Source organism: Heterodontus francisci, chromosome 5 (genome assembly GCF_036365525.1).
Source record: "Heterodontus francisci isolate sHetFra1 chromosome 5, sHetFra1.hap1, whole genome shotgun sequence".
Lineage (NCBI taxonomy): Eukaryota > Metazoa > Chordata > Chondrichthyes > Heterodontiformes > Heterodontidae > Heterodontus > Heterodontus francisci.
Window position 1 is genome coordinate 199,730,422 of NC_090375.1, and position 21,059 is coordinate 199,751,480.

The following is a 21,059-nucleotide window of genomic DNA, read 5'->3' on the forward strand; positions in this document are numbered from 1 at the left end:
TGGTGAGGCATGCCCAACTTACCTCGTCTCCTGGCTCCATCTGGTCGGCTGGGCTGCAGTCCCAGCAGCGGCCACCGCTCCCAGTGGTGCTGCTGGGACTAGGAACTGTCAGCCCGCTGATTGGCTGGCAGCTGAATGAGACAGGAACTTCTTCCCTCAAGCAGGTGGCAGGCTCACCTCGGGACAATTAAAGCCCGGGGACCTGTAAAATGTGGGATGGATCCCCAGGCTAGGCGGAAGCGGATTCGCCACAGACTTTTACGAATTCCCGTCCGCCTAAGGTAAAATCCAGCCTTGTATGTTTCCATCATAACAAGACAGGTCACCTTCGCGCTGACTGCTGGAAGTTATGGCGAACACCCATGCGTTCAGTCAGGGTACACCAGACTAGTGCAGGAAAAGGGGCCCTGATGGAAAGCACAGAACGGGCTGTGGCTTTAACTGCAGTAGTAAAATGCAGTAAATCATTGACAGTACAGGAAAACTTAAAATTCCTTACAGTTACTAGGATTTTGTGTCCAGAGGAAAGGTGACCCATACCCCTCGAGTAAAGCAAGCAAGCCCATAGTCATATTTAGGGATACAGGGGCCACCCAATCCCTTTTGCTGGGAAAAGGCATGACCTTTCTCCCAGAGAATGCATTGAATGCTAGAGTGTTATCAAATGGTATCGGGGAAGATATATGCCCATACCTTTATACCAGGTGCACCTGGAGCGCGACCTTGTTGCAGGACCAGTAACCATGGGGATTGTCCCTAGTTTACCTGTTCACAGGGTCGACCTGCTCCAGGGTAATAATCTGGCCGGGGCAAAGCTGGTAGCTTCCCCAGTGGTTTTAGAGACCGAAAGAGGTCTGGGAGACAGAGCAGTTCCAGGAAAAGGTCCCTGGCATTTTTCTTGACTGTGTGGTGACCTGGTCCATGGCCAAACAAGCTCCATTGGAGGAGGCTGAACTGGCACTGCAAACAGATGACTAATGTCTGATTACCTGAAACCTTCTTTGGGAAGTGGAGGACACAAAGGATGGGTTAAACTGGTCTTCCTTGGTCGAGGCTCAGCAAGCCAACCCAGGGTTAAAAAAGTTAGCACAGACTGCCCAAACTGAAGCTGAAGCAGAGGGAGTTCCAGAGTGCTACTATTTAAAGAATGAAGTGATGAGGAAATGAAGACCTGCTCACAGACCTGCAGATGAAGAGTTGTCATTGGTTCACCAGGTCGTGATGCCGCCGAGGTACCGTAGGGAAATATTGAGATAGCCCACGAGATTCCAATAGCTGTGCCTTAAGGCATCTTTGGAATTAGCCTCTAAATCCCTCCTTTTCTCCTTTAAAACCCATATTTTTGACCACTCCTTTGGATTAGCCTCCATATTTGTTTGACAATGCCCCATTGAAACATCTTAGAATATCTTTTTTAAATTAAAATTTCCATATAAATGCAAGCTGTTTATATTGTCCAACTCTGGCTATTGTATTCCTTTTAACATCTTCTTGTTTGTCCTTGTTTCTGCATATTACACATCTGTAAATAAATATGACCAAGTAGCTTCAGCAAATGCTTAATGGTCTGGTGATGAGTGTTTCTTTTCCCCTTCAAAGAAAAGAGAACATGGTGGACATCCAACATACACTCCAGTAGGTTTTTCTCAAACCTAAGCAATCTAAAAAAATACTAAATAACACATTGCTAAATAATGTCCCAGGTTTCAGTTCGTAGTGGCCTCAGTATGTTTATGGAAACTGAAGTCTAATATGAGTGCAAGCGTGGAGGGATAAAACCAAACAGTACCAGTCACTTCTGCTTACTCAGACCCTAATTGTACTGGAAAATAAAAACAGAAAATGCTCGAAAGACCCAGATCTGGCAACATTTGTGGAAAGAAAAAGAGCTAATGTTTCAGGTCTGTGACCTTTTATCAGAACTGGGAAAGGTTAGAAATGTAATAGGTTTTGAGCAAGTGAAATGGGGGAGGGTGGGAGGAAGAACAAAAGAGAAGGTCTGTGATAGGATGGAGGGCAGGAAAGATTAAATGACAAAAGGTTTCAAGCTGCAAGGCCAAAGGAAGTGGTAATGGGACAAGTAAATAAACAAAAGATGTGCCATCTGTACACAAGGGAGACAGAGTAACAGGGGGAAAAAGAACTAAACCAGCAAAGAAACACAAAACAAAATGGGTTAGAGGTTATGATCTAAAATTAAACTCAATGTTGAGTCCGGAAGGCTATAAATTGTCCAGTCAAATGATGAGGTGATGCTCATCAAACTTGCATTGAGCTTCACTGAAGCACTGTAATAGGCCAAGCGCAGAAAGGTCAGAGTGGGAGCAAGGTGGAGAATTAAAATGGCAGGCAAATGGAAGCTCAGGGTCACGCTTGCAGACTGAATGAAAGTGTTCTGCAAAGTGGTCACTCAGTCTGCGTTTGTTCCCCCAATATAGAGGGGAGCACATCATGAGCAGCGAATGCAGTATACTAAATTGAAAGTACAAGTAAATTACTGTTTCACTTGGAAGGAGTGTTTGGGACATTGGACAGCGAGAATGGAGGAGGTAAAAGGGCAGGTATTGTTTCTCCTGTGCTTGCATGGAAAGCTGCTGTAGGGAAGAGAGGGTGTATTGGGGATGACTGAGGAGTAAACCAGGGTGTCACTGAGGGAATGATCCCTTCGGATTGCTGAAAGGGGAGGGGAAGATGTATTTGGTAGTGGCATCACAGTGGAAGTGGCGGAAATGGTGCAGGATGATCCATTGAATACACAGGCTGGTGGGGTGGAAGGGGACAAGGGAAAAGCTATTGTGGTTCTGGGAGGGAGGGGAAGGGGAGAGTAGAAGTGGGTGAAATAGAACAGACATGGTAGACAGCCCTGTCAACCACAGTGGGGGGGGGGGGGTGGAATCCTCCCTTGAAGAAAAAGGAAGACATATAAAAAGTGCTAGCATGGAAGGTTGCATCATTCAAACAGATGTAACGGAGACAAAGAAACTGGGAGGATGGAATAGAGTCCTGACAGGAAGCAGACTTTTGTATTACTGATGGTAAGTACATTTAGAACATAGAACATTACAGTGCAGTACAGGCCCTTCGGCCCTCGATGTTGCGCCGACCTGTGAAACCATCTGACCTACACTATTATAGAACAATTTGGGCTGTTACAGGTGGATTCATGCTTTCAGGAATCAACAAATGGAGGATCTGCTAAAGGAGGCCACCCCACTACATGGCTTGGTTGGTATATCTGGCCCATCAGCAGTAACCCACCACCACTATGACTCCCTGATTAGAAAATGGAGTGGTATTACAACCAAAACACGTCAACCACCAAAACAGCCAGCTTCCACTCAGCAGTAAGCTGGCAGTCACATTGCTACTCATCTGTGAATTTCTTTGCCTCCATTCTTTTCAAATAACTTACGACACGAAGAGCTGTGCATTGAGGACTTCCTATATCCATTCATGCCAAGCAAAGAATGTAAACTGCTTGCTGAGAGATGTAATATGCTCAATATTATTGTAATATGCAAAATATTATTTATAGACATTTGCTTATACTGTAAGCACAAGGTAAAAAAAAATTGTCTCTGCACAGAGAAACTAGTCGTGTTCAGAAAAACTTTAATTTTATAGGTTATAATTACATAAAATCACAAACATTTACAATACACGATTAAAAATAGTAAAAACTTAGTGCATGCATAACTCAACTCACAAACTAATGCATCCTTGTGAGATTTATATTCTTGAAAGACACAGGTGGAATTAATAGTTCTTCCATGCAGTACATTAAAGCACACCTTCAAAGCAATAAACCAGTCACCTTTTTTTTGGAAGATGGGGGGGACCAGACAGTATTTCGGAGAACAAAGCAGATAGTTGAACAATCCGGTTCCTCTGTAGGTGCAAGCTAACTTCCATTCAGGATGCCCAAGTTAAACTCTTCGAGGAGAAATTCATTTATGTAGTGCCGCTGCAGACTTGCATCGATTCAGTTAGCAGCCCGCGACACTGTCTGTGTCCAGGTAATTGACGCAAGTCTGCATAGCACTACTTGAAATGGCGTTACACAACTAATTTTCCCCCTTTCTCCTTTAATAGTTAACTGTACAGCATCTAGGATGCAAAAGCAACTTTTACACTGAAAAACAAATTAATATCTGTTCTCCCTCAAGCAAGAAAAATGCCAAAGAGATTTCATTAAGGATTTGTCCCTTGAGGCAAAAAGGATTGGAGGACAGCAAATGTGGTACCATTATTCAAGAAGGGTAGCAGGGATAAACCAGATAATTACAGACTAATTACAGACTAACCAGTGGTAGGGAAATTATTGGAAAAAATTCTGAAACAGGATTAATCTCCACTTGGAGAGGCAGGGATTAATCATGCACAGTCAGCATGGATTTGTCAGGGGGAGATCGTGTCTAACAAATTTGACTGAATTTTTCGAGGTGGTGACGAGAGGTGTAGATGAAGGTAAAGCAGTTGATGTAGTCTACATGGACTTCAGTAAGGCTTTTGATAAGGTCCCGCATGGGAGATTGGTTGAGAAAGTAAAAGCCCATGGGATCCAGGGTAATTTGGCAAATTGGATTCAAAATTGGCTTTGTGGAAGGAGGCAGGGGGTGATGGTAGAGGGTTGTGTTTGTGAATGGAGGCCTGTAACCAGTGGGGTACCGCAGGGATCGGTGCTGGAACCCTTACTGTTTGTAGTGTACATTAATGATTTAGACGAGAATATAGGAGGCATGATCAGTAAGTTCGCAGACGACACGAAAATTGGTGGTGTTGTAAATAGTGAGGAGGAAAGCCTTAGACTACAGGATGATATAGATGGGTTGGTAAGATGGGCAAATGGAATTTAATCCTGAGAAGTGTGAGGTGATGCACTTTGGGAGGTCTAACAAGGCAATGGAATATACAATGAATGGTAGGCCCTAGGAAGTACAGAGGGTCAGAGGGACCTTGGGGTGCTTGTCCATAGATCACTGAAGGCTGCAGCACATGTAGATAGGGGTGGTTAGGAAGGCATACGGGATACTTGCCTTTATTAGCCGAAGCATAGAATATAAGAGCAGGGAGGTTATGATAAAGCTGTATAAAACGCTAGTTAGGACACAGCTGGAGTAATGTGTACAGTTCTGGGCACCACACTACAGGAAGGATGTGATTGCAATGGAGAGGGTGCAGAGGAGATTCACCAGGATGCTGCCTGGGCTGGAGCATTTCAGTTATGAAGACAGAGTGGTTAGGCTGGGATTGTTTTCCTTGGAATGGAGAAGGCTGAGGGGGGACCTGATTGAGGTATACAAAATTATAAGGGGCATTGATAGGATAGATAGGAAGAAACATTTTCCCTTAGCGGAGAGGTCAATAACTAGGGGACATAGATTTAAGGTAAGGGGTGGGAGATTTAGAGGGGAGTTGAGGAGGAATTGTTTTCACCCACAGGATGGTTGGAATCTGGAACACACTGCCTGAAGGGGTGGTAGAGGCAGGAACACTCACGACATTCAAGATTTAGATGAGCACGTGAAACGCCATAACATACAAGGCTACGGGCCAAGTGCGGGGAAATGGGATTTGTTAAGATGGGTGCTTGATTGGGCCGAAGGGCCTGTTTCTGTGAACAAAGAACAAAGAACAGTACAGCACAGGAACAGGCCCTTCGGCCCTCCAAGCCTGCGCCGATCTTGATGCCTGCCTAAACTAAAACCTTCTGCACTTCCGGGGTCCGTATCCCTCTATTCCCATCCTATTCATGTATTTGTCAGGATGCCTCTTAAATGTCTCTATGGTAACTGCTTCCACCACCTCCCCCGGCAACAAATTCCAGGCACTCACCACCCTCTGTGTAAAGAACTTGCCTCGCACATCCCCTCTAAACTTTGCCCCTCTCACCTTAAACCTATGTCGCCTAGTAACTGACTCTTCCACCCTGGGAAAAAGCTTCTGACTATCCACTCTGTCCATGCCGCTTATAACTTTGTAAACCTCTATCATGTCGCCCCTCCACCTCCATCGTTCCAGTGAAAACAATCCGAGTTTATGACTCTATGATATCATTGCTTGAATGCAGCGCAATATTTAACTTTCCAGAAATATTTGTATACTCTGACTTGCAAAAGTATATTGAAAGCTTTAACCTTTCTAAACCTGTTAAAACAGTGCTTGTAATACACCTAAATGTTATAATTGTCTCAAACATTATGTACTGATAGTCATTCATCTGTGAGTAACTAGATAGGACTATTTATAACTTGTTACCTTTACTTGGGTTTAATCATTACCCAGGAAATTAAAAAGGATATAAAGAGCCAATTCCAACTATATTTAGTAACTTGTATAAGTTTGCAGCAGTTCTGTTCATATATGGCAGGTAATTAAAAGGTAGGTATAGCTGTGCATATACAAGCTCAGCTCTAAGGCATGGTTATACACAAACTACAGAAGCTGCAAGCAGAAACCTCTTTTTTTTTCTTGGAAACACCACATCAATCAGCAAAGTTAACAGTATATGGAGGAACTCCAAATCCCATAGAGGGAGGTGATCAGGCATCAGCACATCAGCAGCCAAAAGGAGGTGACAAACTGATGAGTTTTAAGGAAAAGATTGTTAGTGACAGGAGCACTTGATAAATGATGGTTGTGTTCCCTAAGCCAGTACCTATAGTGAGCAGCCATCGCTCATCTCTTCTGGGCTGGCTGCCTGGCAGGTGCTGGGTGGGGTGAACACAGATGGATCACTGATCCCTAGCTGTAGATCAAAAAAGCGTGTGGAGGTCGTTACGTTATAGCTTTTGGTGTATGTTTCTTGCACTGGATAGCAATCCTTAACTGTGTAAACGCCAACCCATGTTTCAACTGTGGAAAAAGCAGAAAGAGAAATATAAAAATAAAAATTTATTCCCAGGATCTGTAAAGGCTACTCAATTTACCCATCAAAAATGAAACTGGAGCTAAGACAGCAATCTACTATGAAATTATAAATACGATTAAAATACTGGATCCAATTTACCACGACTTCAGTAATGCCAGTTTGGAACTCCAGCAATGTGCTGGTATTCAGTCTGCTCAGCTGGCAGAAGTACATAGGTGAAGTGCTGAAAGGAGAAAGTGCCAAAGGAGTCAAGGGAGAGAAAGCACATTGAGATTTGGTGATAAAGACCAGTTTGAGACTGGTGGATTGGGGCTGGTAGTACCAGCCATGGAAGGAGACTCAGTAAGGGGCATGGTGTCATCATCTATGATCCAATGTTCCATCAAGGCCATACAATCCTCCACAATCGGTCACGATGATAAATGCCTTGTTCATCAGTAAACCGACATTCTGCAGAAAGATGTGGAGAGGGACACTGATTGGTGATATACTGGCAGAGTCCAAGGAGTGAGCAGTGGGAAAGGTGAGCAGGACAAGGAGGAGGAGGTTGGTGAGATTAGGATGCAGCAGGCATGCTAGGTTGGAAGGGGCTGCTGCTGCTAAGAAGTCAGTGATGAGTGCCTCGACAGACTCTTTCGGAGAATGTTGAGAATCTCAGAAATTTACAGTGTGGAAGGAGGCCACTCGGTCCATCATGGCTGCGCGGGCCGACAAGTAGCCATCCAGCCTAATCCCACTTTCCAGCTCTTGGCCTGTAGCCTTTTAGGTTACCACACTTCAAGCGCATATCCAAGTGCATTTTAAACGTGAGGGTTTCTGTCTCTACCACCCTTTCAGGAAGTGAGTCCCACATCTCCATCACCCTTTAATTTCCCCTCGAATGCCCTCTAAACCTCCTACATCTTACCATAAATCTATGCCCCCTGGTCATAAACCAGACCCCCCCCCCCGCTCCACAACCAAGGGGAACAGGGTCTTCCTATCCATTGTATCGGGACCCCTCGTAATTTTATATACTTCAATTAGGTCTCTCCTCAGCATCCTCTGTCCCAAAGAAAAACAACCCTAGCCTATCCAATCTTTCCTCATAACCAAAATTCTCCAGTCCAGGCAACATCCTTGTAAATCTCGTCTGTACCCTCGCAAGTGCAAATCACATTTTCCGTAGTGTGGTGACCAGAACTGCATGAGGTACTCCAGCTGTGGCTTAACAAGTGTTTTGATACAGTTCCAAACGTAACCTCACAGCTCTTATATTCTATGCCTCGACTAATAAAGACAACTGTCCCATATGCCTTCTTAGTTAATCACTTTATCTACCTGTCCAGCCACCTTCAGGGATCAGTGGTTATGCACTCCAAGGTTTCTCTGTTCCTCTACACTTCTCAGTATCCTACCATTTATTGTGTATTCTCTTGCCTTGTTAGCCTTCCCCAAATCCATTACCTCACACTTCTCCGGATTAAACTCCATTTGCCACTGTTCTTTTCACCTGACTAGTCCATTGATATCTTCCTACATCCTACAGCTTTCTTCTTCATCATCAACTACACGGCCAATTTTTGTATCACCAGCAACTTCTCAAACATACCCCCTACATTCAAGTCTAAATATTTGAGATATACCACCAGCAGCAAGAAACCAAGCACCGAGCCCTGCAGAACTCCACTGGAAAGTCTTCCAGTCACAAAAATACCCAAACATTACCCTTTGCTTCCTGCCCCTGACCCAATTTTGGATCCCACTTGCCACTTTGCCTTGGATCCAAACAGGTGGATGAGGGTAAAGCAGTGGATATGGTGTATATGGATTTCAGTAAGGCGTTTGATAAGGTTCCCCATGGTAGGCTATTGCAGAAAATACGGAAGTATGGGGTTGAAGGTGATTTAGAGCTTTGGATCAGAAATTGGCTAGCTGAAAGAAGACAGAGGGTGGTGGTTGATGGCAAATGTTCATCCTGGAGTTTAGTTACTAGTGGTGTACCGCAAGGATCTGTTTTGGGGCCACTGCTGTTTGTCATTTTTATAAATGACCTGGAAGAGGGTGTAGAAGGGTGGGTTAGTAAATTTGCGGATGACACTAAGGTCGGTGGAGTTGTGGATAGTGCCGAAGGATGTTGTAGGGTACAGAGGGACATAGATAGGCTGCAGAGCTGGGCTGAGAGATGGCAAATGGAGTTTAATGCAGAAAAGTGCGAGGTGATTCACTTTGGAAGGAGTAACAGGAATGCAGAGTACTGGGCTAATGGGAAGATTCTTGGTAGTGTAGATGAACAGAGAGATCTTGGTGTCCAGGTGCATAAATCCCTGAAGGTTGCTACCCAGGTTAATAGGGCTGTTAAGAAGGCATATGGTGTGTTAGCTTTTATTAGTAGGGGGATCGAGTTTCGGAGCCACGAGGTCATGCTGCAGCTGTACAAAACTCTGGTGAGACCGCACCTGGAGTATTGCGTGCAGTTCTGGTCACCACATTATAGGAAGGATGTGGAAGCTATGGAAAGGGTGCAGAGGAGATTTACTAGGATGTTGCCTGGTATGGAGGGAAGGTCTTACGAGGAAAGGCTGAGGGACTTGAGGTTGTTTTCATTGGAGAGAAGGAGGAGGAGAGGTGACTTAATAGAGACATATAAGATAATCAGAGGGTTAGACAGGGTGGATAGTGAGTCTTTTTCCTCGGATGGTGATGGCAAACACGAGGGGACATAGCTTTAAGTTGAGGGGTGATAGATATAGGACAGATGTCAGAGGTAGTTTCTTTAATCAGAGAGTAGTAGGGGCGTGGAACGCCCTGCCTGCAACAGTAGTAGACTCGCCAACTTTAAGGGCATTTAAGTGGTCATTGGATAGACATATGGATGAAAATGGAATAGTGTAGGTCAGATGGTTTCACAGGTCGGCGCAACATCGAGGGCCGAAGGGCCTGTACTGTGCTGTAATGTTCTAATTCTAATCCCATGGGCTTTTACATTTGTGACCAGTCTGCCAGGTGGGCCTAAAGCCTTACTAAAATCCATATAGACTATATCAAATGCAAGAGCCTCATCGACCCGCCTTGTTAACTCCTCAAAAAATTCAATGCTAGTCAAATACAATCTTCCTTTAACAAATCAGTGCTGACTGTCTTTGATTAATCTGTGTCTTTCTAAATTAAGATTTATCCTGTCCCTCAGAATTTTTCCCACCACTGAGGTTAGGCTGACTGGCATGTAATTACTTGGTCTAACCTTTTCTCCTTTTTTAAACAATGGTACAATGTTAGCTGTCCTCCAGTCCGCTGGAACCACGTCTATAGCCAGAGAGGATTTGAAAAAGAAAGTCAGAGCCTCTGCTATTTATTCTATTGCCTCCCTTAACAGCCTAGGGTCTATTTCACCCAAGCCTAGAGATTTATCCACTTTCAAAGATGTTAAAACACTTAATACTTCCTCTCTCACTATGTTAATTTCATCCAATATTTCATACTCCTACCTGATTGCAATGTCTGTATCATCCCTCTCTTTTGTTAAAACAGATACAAAGTATTCATTAAAAACCATACCAACATCCTCCATACACCTTATGGTCCCTAATAGACCCTACTCTTCAGGTATCCTTGAGCTCCTTATGCTGTTACGACCAGGTAAGAAAGAGGTCTAGGGTTGCCTTTCAGCCTTCACCTGGTCTTACTGTAACAGGGTTTAATTTTAAACACACAGTGTTTTTAGCTCCTCGTTGGTGAATCCTTGTTCACCACTTTCCAATTATAAGGCAAAGAAACCAACACAAACGGGATTTCTTAGGTTTAAAGAGAAAAGTTGAAATGTATTACACTTAAACTCTAATTTGGTTGATGCCTATGGATACATGATGCACCCACGCTAGCGTGCTTACGCGATAAACACATGCAAATAGAGACAGAAAAGAGAAGAAAAATAATGTGGAAAAGTTTGAGGCAATATCTGAAGTGTTATTACGGTTCTTTGAGCTCACTGTAGAGTCCTTGATTGTAGGTAGATCTTGCTTTTCATTGGGGCCCATTATTATTCTTAAACCTTGTTTGCTGTTGGAGACTTCTCTCTTTGGGTTCATGTGTCTTCATTGGATTCAGAGGCTCGTGAGAAAGAGATGGGAGCAGACAGGAGAGAGATCTCAGTCCAGGAGCAAACAGACACTCTGCCTTCAAACTCTGTGGCCAGTTCAAAAGGAAACCCTGGAACAGCCAGGTAGTCATGTGACCAGCTGGTCTAACCAGTGGATTGTATCCTCCTCAGCAGGCCCTGGAATGCACTCTCTCACCTTCGACGTCTGTTACTACGTAAATGTTTTTTTCCAGCCATGGCCGATCTATTTAACAAGTCAGTTCCTCGCTCCAACAGTTAAAAATCAATATCCATGACAAAATTGATGTGCCTTATTCTTGGCAGGTGGGGGACTAGCATGACAATTTATATATTTTTTTTAAAACCCTTGGGTTTTCCTTGATTTTACTTGCCAATATTTTTTCCATGCCCTCTCTTTGCCTTCCTAATTTCCTTTATAATTTCACTCCTACACTTTTCATACTTCTTTAGATTTTCTATAGAACTGAGCCCTTAGTATCTACCATAAGCTTTCCTTTTTTTCACTATCCTCTTCTTTAAGCTCCTTGATATCCAAGGGGCTCTGATTTGTTTGACCCACCCTTTTTCTTTAAGGAAACATACTTGGTCTGAACCCTCACTATCTCTTCCTTGAAGACCTCCCACTGATCTCCACTTAAACCACATCTCAGCTTAGTAAGATTAGCTTTACCCCAACTGAAAACGGTTATTCATGGTCTATCTTTGTCCTTCACCATAATTACCCTAAATTTAACTGAATTATGATCACTTCCACCAAAGTGCGCCGCCCCAACTGATACCCCTTCCACCTGTCCAGCTTCATTCTTTAGAACTAGTCCAGACTGCCCCCTCTTTTGTTGAGTGTGTTATGTACTAGCTAAAAAAGTTCTCCTGAATGCATTTTAAGAATTCTGCTCCCTCTGCGCCTTTCACACTAATGCAATCCCAGTCAATCTTGGGGTAGTTGAAGTCCCCCACTATTACTGCCCTATTGTTTTTGCACTTAGAATCATAGAATGATTACAGCACAGGAGGCAGTCATTCGGTCCATTGTGTGTGCTGGCTCTCTAAGAGCAACTCACCTCGACCCACTCCCTGCCTTTTCCCCACAGCCCTGCAAATTTTCTCTCTTCATTTTTGCTCTTCTATCTCCTGTTTGGGAATCTACAGAACACTCCAGTGACAGGCAATAATGATCACCAGTATGACAGATATAAAAGCAAAATACTGCGGATGCTGGAAATCTGAAACAAAAACAAGAAATGCTGGAATCACTCAGCAGGTCTGGCAGCATCTGTGGAAAGAGAAGCAGAGGTAACGTTTCGGGTCAGTGACCCTTCTTCGGAACTTCCGAAGTTCCGAAGAAGGGTCACTGACCCGAAACGTTAACTCTGCTTCTCTTTCCACAGATGCTGCCAGACCTGCTGAGTGATTCCAGCTTTTCTTGTTTTTGTACCAGTATGACAGAACCTGATCGATGGCATTACAATGGCCAGATCCCCCACCATCAACGTCCTAGGGGTCACAATGGACCAGCAGCTCAACTGGATCAGTCACACAAATGCCGTGGCTGCTAGAGGTCAGAGGCAGGATATTCTGTAGCAAATACCTCACTTCCTAACTGCCCACCACCCAAAAGGTACGAATCAGTTGAGTATAAGGCAATATTTTTCACCTGCCTGAATAGGTGCAGCTGCAACAGCCAAGAAGTTTGACAACATCCAGGACAAAGCAGCCTGCTTGATTAGGCTAGTCAGTGAGGTGCCTAAACATTTATCCTTTATATGCACAGGATGCGCAGCAGAAACTCACCATGGCTTCTATACGAGTAGCTTCGCAAACCCACAACCCTCACCACCCAGAAGGTGAAGGGCAGGTGCATGGGAACCTGCCAAAGTGAACAATTTGGACATTTGTTGCCGTTGCTTAAGTGTTCAAACATTCACTAGACCTTGACCTCAATTTAAAATATTCAGACAGCACAGATTCTTCTCATTCTAAAGTTTTAAATTTCTAAATGTTTGGAGCATCATGTGTGCATGCACATGATCAGCCAAGCAGTGGCCAACTACCCGACGAACTCCTCAAAGTACTCATTAAAGCTAGTTCAGTTAAATTCACTGATATATTACAGATTTTGCACTGATGTGACACGTTTACGTCAAATCAAATGCAAACAACCTATATACTTGTTCTGGAATAGATGTGCAATTTTCCCGCCGGAGGCTGATGGATGTTTCCAATATGTATACATGCTAGCTGTCACAGAACACTTGCTTCAATCCTACTGATCAATTTGGTGATGTAATATTCAAACAGTGCCACCTTCAGGATTAATACTGTCAGAACCATGAGATCACAGCATTTTTAATGCATCAGAAAGTATAAGGCACATAGACGAAGCCCAGCTTTCTTGCACAGCCAGAAAAAGTAAAGCCGTTTTAAATTCAGATTACACATTCATGTGCCAATGCCTGATATCTACGCTACAAAATCTAGCTCCCTTTACCTGGCAACTGTCTTATCAAACCCACAAAAGCTTGGGTCTACAAATCTGCTACCAAGAACAGGAGCAGGTATTTAGCTGCATGAATACACGGAACCAATCTCCTACAGTCCAAATTAAAACAGCAAGAAAATAAAAATACTGGTTGCATTTGCTAAGCCCAGCAGCAATTTCTTTTAAAATGGGTCTTCCCAAGAGTTGACCAGAGGGAATTGGGCAAGCTTACATTGGTGTCATTTGCCAGATGCATGAGGTTGAGAAAATGTAAAATTGTTCACTTTGACAGGAAGAATAAAAAAGCTATCTAAATGGTGAAAAATTGCAGAGCTCTGAGATGCAGAGGGATCTGGCTGTCCTAGTACATGAATTGCAAAAGGTTAGTATGCAGGTACAGCAAGTAATAAGGAAAGCTAATAGAATGTTATTGCTCATTGCGAGGGGAATTGAATACAAAAGTAGGAAGGTTATGCGACAGTTATACAGGGCATTGGTGAGACCATATCTGGAATACTGTGTTGGTCTCCTTATTTAAGGAAGGATGTAAACGCGTTGGAAGCAGTTCAGAGAAGGTTTACTAGACTAATACCTGGAATGGGCGGATTGTCTTATGAAGAAAGGTTGGACAGACTAGGCTTGTATCTGCTGGAGTTTAGAAGAGTAAGAAGCGACTTGACTGAAACATACAAGATCCTGAGGGGTCTTGAGAAGATGGATAAGGAAAGGATGTTTTCTCTTGGGGAAGGATCTAGAACCAGGGGTTAAAAATAAGGGTCGCCTATTTAAGACACAGATGAGGAGAATTTTTTCTCAGAGGGTCATGAGTCTTTGTAACTCTCTTCCTCAAACGGTGGTGGAAGCAGAGTCCTTGAAAATTTTTAAGGTAGAGGTAGACAGATCCTGGATAAGCAAGCGGGCGAAAGGTTATCGGGGGTAGGTGGGATTGTGAATTTGAGATTACAATCAGATCAGCCATGATCTTGTTGAATGGCGGAGCAGGCTAGAGGCCGAGTGGCCTACTCCTGCTCCTAATACATTTGGATCAGTGCTATTTCAGCACATGTGTAAAGCAATCCAAATATTTCTTCTTTTGTCAGCTGTGGCTCAGTAGCACCCTTCTGAGTCAAAAGGTTGTGAATCATGGCCCACTCCAGAGACTTGAGCACACCAATCTCGGCTGACATTTCAGTGCAGTACTGAGGGAGTGCTGCATTATCAGATGAGAAGTTAAACCGAGACTTTGTCTGCCCTCTCAGGTGAATATAAAAGATCCCATGGCACTATTTCAAAGAGGAGCTTCCTGGCCAATATTTATTCCTGAATAAATATCAAAAACAGATCTAGACATTTATCACATTTTTGTTTGCAGGGGTTTGCTGTGTGCGAATTAGCTGCCGCATTTCCTACATTATAACAGTGGCCACACTTCAAAAGTACTAAATTGATTGTAAAGTGCTTTGGGACATTCAGTGGATGTGAAAGGTACTATATAAATGCAAGTCTTTCTTTGCTTCTAATAATACAGCATTTCCACTAAACAACTTCCATGCTGACTACATGTGTTAATTCCAGGTATTTCAGGGTCTTGATAATGATGCTTATAGGCTGCAAGGTGAATAAATGTTGCATTCCTGCATGTTTAATGCAGGACATGGGACAAGTAGCCTCTTTCTGTGCCATAAACTTACTATGATTCTATGATATTTTAAGCATTTAGCATGCACCCTACTGCTACAATACCATGAATTGTATAGGAACAGATGAAATGTAAACAATGCCGAGATTCAGACCATTAATTTGACTTATTCTGTTAAGGGCACAAAGCCACAATTCATTTTCAGACTTTGACCAAGCACCCAAAACATTTAGAACTTGTATGGTCATGACTTATCACATGGCCTCTTGTCTGTGCATTGGAGCACTTTTGAAAACTAGGTCAAAGTGATGGAACGAGCTGAGCAGGATGTTTTACTTATCTTTAGAAAAAGTTAGTTTAAAAAGAAAGTAATCTGTATGTTCTTACATATGCACACTCAACAAACATTAGCACCAAACTATTGAAATATGTCAGTTTAAAGCTGCAAAAAAAATACATCAGAATGATAGGATACATCATAGTGCATACATACTGCAGCCTTTTGCATATGGTTCCCTTCTACATTATAATTAGATGCAATGACATTGGAATATCGAACTACTGCGTGTAAACTTACTCTACTTATTAACGAGGCGCAGCATGGTTTTGTGAAGGGGAGGTCGTGTCTCACTAACTTGATTGAGTTTTTTTGAGGAAGTTGGGATTAGGATTATTTTCATTAGAAAGACGGAGGTTGAGGGGGGACCTGATTGAGGTGTACAAAGTCATGAGAGGTATAGACAGGGTGGATAGCAAAAAGCTTTTTCCCCAGAGTGGGGGATTCAATTACAAGGGGACACGAGTTCAAAGTGAAAGGGGAAAGGTTTAGGGGGGATATGCGTGGAAAATTCTTTATGCAGAGGGTGGTGGGTGCATGGAACACATTGCCAGCGGAGGTGGTAGACGCAGGCACGATAGCGTCTTTTAAGATGTATCTAGACAGATACATGAATGGGCAGGAAGTAAAGAGATACAGACCCTTAGAAAATAGGCGACAGGTTTAGATAGAGGATTTGGATCGGCGTAGGCTTGGAGGGCCGAAGGGCCTGTTCCTGTGCTGTAATTTTCTTTGTTCTTTAAGTGACGATGATGATTGATGAAGGGCGGGCAGTGGATGTTATCTATATGGACTTCAGTAAAGCCTTTGACAAGGTCCCTCATGGCAGACTGGTACAAAAGGTGAAGTCACACGGGATCAGAGGTGAGCTGGCAAGATGGATACAGAACTGGCTCTGTCATAGAAGACAGAGGGTAGCAGTGGAAGGGTGCTTTTCTGAACGGAGGGCAGTGACTAGTGGTGTTCCGCAGGGATCAGGGCTGGGACCTTTGCTCTTTGTAGTATATATAAATGAAAAATGTAGCTGGTCTGATTAGTAAGTTTGCGGATGACACAAAGGTTGGTGGAGTTGCGGATAGTGATGAGGATTGTCAGAGGATACAGCAGGATATAGATCGGTTGGAGGCTTGGGCGGAGAAATGGCAGATGAAGTTTAATCCGGACAAATGTGAGGTAATGCATTTTGGAAGATCTAATGCAGGTGGGAAGTATACAGTAAATGGCAGAACCCTTAGGAGTATTGACAGGCAGAGAGATCTGGGCGTACAGGTCCACAGGTCACTGAAAGTGGCAACACAGGTGGATAAGGTAGTCAAGAAGGCATACGGCATGCTTGCCTTCATCGGTCGGGGCATAGAGTATAAAAATTGGCAAGTAATGCTGCAGCTGTACAGAACTTTAGTTAGGCCACACTTAGAATATTGCGTGCAATTCTGGTTGCCACACAACCAGAAGGACGTGGAGGCTTTGGAGAGGGTACAGAAGAGGTTTACCAGGATGTTGCCTGGTCTGGATGGCATTAGCTATGAGGAGAGGCTGGATAAACTCGGATTGTTTTCACTGGAACTACGGAGGTGGAGGGGCGACATGATAGAGGTTTACAAAGTTATGAATGGCATGGAGAGAGTGGATAGTCAGAAGCTTTTTGCCAGGGTGGAAGAGTCAGTTACTAGGGGACATAGGTTTAAGGTGCGAGGGGCAAAGTTTAGAGGGGATGTGCGAGGCAGAGAAGGTGGTGAGTGCCTGGAACTTGCTGCCGGGGAAGGTGGTGAAAGCAGGTATGATAGAAACGTTTAAGAGGCATCTTGAAGTGCAGAAGGTTTTAGTTTAGAAAGGCATCAAGATCGGCGCAGGCTTGGAGGGCCGAATGGCCTGTTCCTGTGCTGTACTGTTCTTTGTACTTGTAATTAAGTTTCAGGCTAACCAGTCTCTGGAAACTGGGATATGGAAAAATTAACTCGGTCGCTGTGGTACAGCATCTAATCTCCAATTTCTAAGCAACTGGTATATTATATTGCTACAAGGGTGTGCTACCCAGCTAAGTAGGTTTTCTGCCAGTATTCACATGCCAATAGTCCTCCTGACTATTAACCCTAATACTGCTTCGTTCCCCTTTACTTCAATACTGGAATTACTTCATATTTGTATAACAGATTATACAGCATGAAGTATAATCTGTTATTCTCAAAAAGCTTCCAAGTTTACCAGAAATTTAGTAAGACACTATAACTGGCAAGATTCAGTGCTTTTAATTCAAGTACAATTTTTCACACATGCAAGGGTAAACAAAAGATAATTTTATTTTTACATTATTCCCAAAATGGTTGCAACTGCACTCATGCTTGCATTCACTCACACACAAGAGATAGAGGGGAAAAGGGTAAGTGGTTTGAATTGAGGTAGGTGTTCAGGGTTCACTATAAACGTGTTGAAACTTAAGGACAGTTTCTTTTAAAGCTGCAGGTCTGGACGTTTGTAGTTTTCTGGTGGTTAAGACTTCTGACTGGAGGCAGTGATCACTTTCAGTTCTCTGCTACACCAGGTTAAAGTGAAGTGTAGCATTTGCAGCAGTGCTCCCCTTCTTTGTTTTTTGCTGGACTTTTCACAGCCCTTGGCTGGACTGCATATATATGACGTTCTCATGATTTTTCTTCCCTCTCTCTCTCCCGTGAGCTACCTTTTAAAAGTAAAAATCTCTCACATTAGCCTGTTAGGGGACACATGGCCCTCTCCCCTGCCGTGACCACACAATATACAAGGATGTGGCTATTTCACACCTTCTTTGTTTCAGGATGGGTGTAATTGACACCTCTTAGCCTAGAACGTATCCATTTGGCTTTAACAGACAGTGAGACAGTTTGAATATACAGGTCAAGTAGGCCTGACCTTCAGCGGCCATTTTGCAGAACATTTCCTTTAAAAAGTGGACAAAGTCAATTTTTACAATTTCCAGTTTGGTTTTGTATTTTCATCGTTGCACTTCTCATGAGCATGACACCTCCCCCAAAAGGGAAAAAACTGAAATTGTTCGGATTTAATTTTTTTTTCTATGTTGCTTTTTTTTTGGAAAGTAAGTTGGTATAGGGTCACACCACTATGCATATTTTGCACTCTTGACACACACACTTCAATCTTACAACTGCTACAGCTGGCATTGCCTGTAACAGCCCTTTCTTGTTCAAGTTTGAGTTTATTATTATTTTCCCACTTTTAAATTCCAGTTATGTGGTGTTGAATGGGGTTGGGTTTTGCTACCATGTTTGCAGTACTTTGGGAGACTGCTGGAGAGACATCTTTTCTGATCCAAAGCTTGTATTATGCAAATTTCCATTACTGCTGCTTCCACAATACATGGATTTAATAATTCAGGTTTTGACACATTGCTAATTCTTATCACTTGGGCGACAGTGAGTGATAAAAAACATTTTTAGCCCATGGGGCGCCTGGGTTCGCCTCCTGGACTTTGTCTTTAGTGGGCTCTGAACCAGATTTGCTGGGTTCGGTTAGCTTTGGATTTAGAACCTGACCATTTGATTCTTCAGTGGGCAAATCCACACTGACCCCACTTTCATTTTTCTTGTGGCTTTCACAAGTGTTTCTTACTTTGGGGCATATTACCTTCCCTTTTCCCTTTACTTCAGGAATGTTTTTTGCCCCAGTCTGCTCCATGTCCTCTGGGACACTACTGCTCACAAGTAGCTGTCCTGCTTCCACTGCACTCCCCTGTGGCACTTCAGCTAGATGAGGCATCTCCCTCACTGTTGGCATGCCTGTTTGGGGACTTCCCTTGTCTCTAAATTGTTAAAGGAGGATTCTGCTATCCATGCCTCTGGTGCACTGCCTTCAACCTCTGCTGCAATTATCTCAGCTCCTTCACTTTCCTCTGGCTCGGTCTTGGCCTCTTTAAATTCGACTGGCTCCATCTTGACCTCTTTACAGTCTACTGGCTTTCCTTTAGCCTCTTCAATCGTTACTGGCCCCATTACCCTCTATGGGATTTTTGGGACTTCCCCAGCCCCCTGCAGCTGTGCAGAATTTTGATTGTTCCCCTCAGTTTTCCTCATCTCTGGACTACTCTGGACCCTCTGGTGCTTCCTACCAGCAACAGATGGACCCTGCGTCGGTAAGCTTGGAATGACTCTGACTGTCACTTTTCTGGTGACCTTACTCTGTAGGTAAACTTTAACTAAGGGAACCTTCAAGCATTTACCAGTAAGCCCTTTTACCAATACCGTGGTATTTGTTCTGCTTTCAGCTGGCATCTCTGTAATCTTTGCTATAAGTAGTATTTGAAAACAACCAGTATCCCTGGGGCTAGTTATCTCTTTGCCTTGTGCCTGGGGTACAAAAGGAATCATTTTCCCTTTTTACAAAAAAGTTTTTTTTTTTTTTTAGGTATTCTGATCCTGGGTTAGATTGGAGCACATGCTCACCACCTTCATAGCTGCAGACACTGTCTTGACTGCAGCACCCCCTGTTGGATTTTTGGAATACCAACAATCTGCTATGATATGCCCAGATTTTCCACACTTTTTGAAAACACATCGGCCGTGCCCCTACTGGTTTACCATCTTGGTTCCTTCTTTTAAAAGTTAATGACTGATCTATTTTTTCTTGAGCCCATTTCATCGACCTCCATTTTACCTCTTCCTAGCCTGTAAGAGTTACTATTTCCAAGTTTATTCTGAGTTAGAAGTCTGTGTGTTCATTCATAGTTGTCAGCTATTACTGCTGCTTCTCTCACCCTTATAATTCTTTGCTCCTCAATATGAGTTCTTATATTAACTGAGATGCTATTTTTAAATTCTTCTAATAGAATTACACCTCTCAGATTTTTATAGGAGGGTTTGAGCTTGAGAGCTTAGATCCAACAATCGAAAGTCATGTTTTAAATTCGTTCAAATGCAATACAGTTTTGGGCAGGTCTCTTCCTCGTGTTTCTGAACTTCTGCTGATAGGTTTTGGGTACTAACTCATATGCATTTAGAATTGCTGTTTTAGTCTATTTGTAATGAAGGGAGTTTCTTTCTGATAACAGGGAATAATCAACACAGGCTTTCCCTGTTAACTTACCCCGGCATCAGGAAAGTCTAAATTTCTTCAGGCCACTTTAACCGGTTAGTGAGCTTCTCAAATGACACAATGCTTCAACATCCTCCACATTAACCTCGGTATGAAGTGCGAGTACTTTAAGAGCTCAAATTTCTGTCCTGAGTTAGGATCATTTGCCTCACCAGTGATGGTTCGACTGGGTACAGCCAACCTTCCCAACTCAACCCACTCCTCTCTTTTCAACTGAAATTCTCTTTCCTCTTTTTCGTTCTGAAGCTAAAACTCTTGCTCACTTCCTTTGCCGTCTGAAGCTGAAACTCTCTCTCTTCCTTTCCTTTTTTTAATTGCATTTCCTCTCTTCTTATTTGCATCTCTTCCCTTTGCAATTGAATTCCAGCTAGGATTATTTCCTCAGATTCAGGTTCCATGCTTTCTACTTCGGGCTCGGAGGCAAGTTTAAAATGGTTAGCTAAATTCCTCACTATTGCAGGTTTATTTGTTTTTAGTTTGAAAATCACTCCCATCTGGACAGCTAAGCTTTTTATATCTTCAATACTTAATTTATTTAACCTGGCATGGGCT

At 43.2% G+C, this 21,059-nt stretch overlaps 2 protein-coding genes across 4 annotated transcripts in view; one reads left to right on the forward strand and one right to left on the reverse strand.

Annotated features, from left to right (window-relative positions):
• The window catches only part of LOC137370244 (uncharacterized), a 167,775-nt gene that overhangs the window by 110,572 nt on the left and 36,144 nt on the right, over positions 1 to 21,059 (forward strand). Inside the window, exon 3 of one of the 3 annotated variants that reach the window (XR_010975122.1) lies at positions 3,156 to 3,808. The exons of the other annotated variants lie outside the window; for them this stretch is intronic. The gene's annotated coding sequence lies outside the window, so the exon portion shown is untranslated. Of the gene's footprint in view, positions 1 to 3,155; positions 3,809 to 21,059 lie in introns of those variants that run through there. 3 annotated transcript variants of the gene reach the window in all.
• epdr1 (ependymin related 1) overlaps positions 3,596 to 21,059 on the reverse strand; it is a 57,104-nt gene continuing 39,640 nt past the window's right edge. Inside the window, exon 3 of the mRNA XM_068032617.1 lies at positions 3,596 to 6,855. Coding sequence (XP_067888718.1) covers positions 6,659 to 6,855 — 197 coding nt within the window. The 3' untranslated portion in view covers positions 3,596 to 6,658. The remainder of the gene's footprint in view (positions 6,856 to 21,059) is intronic.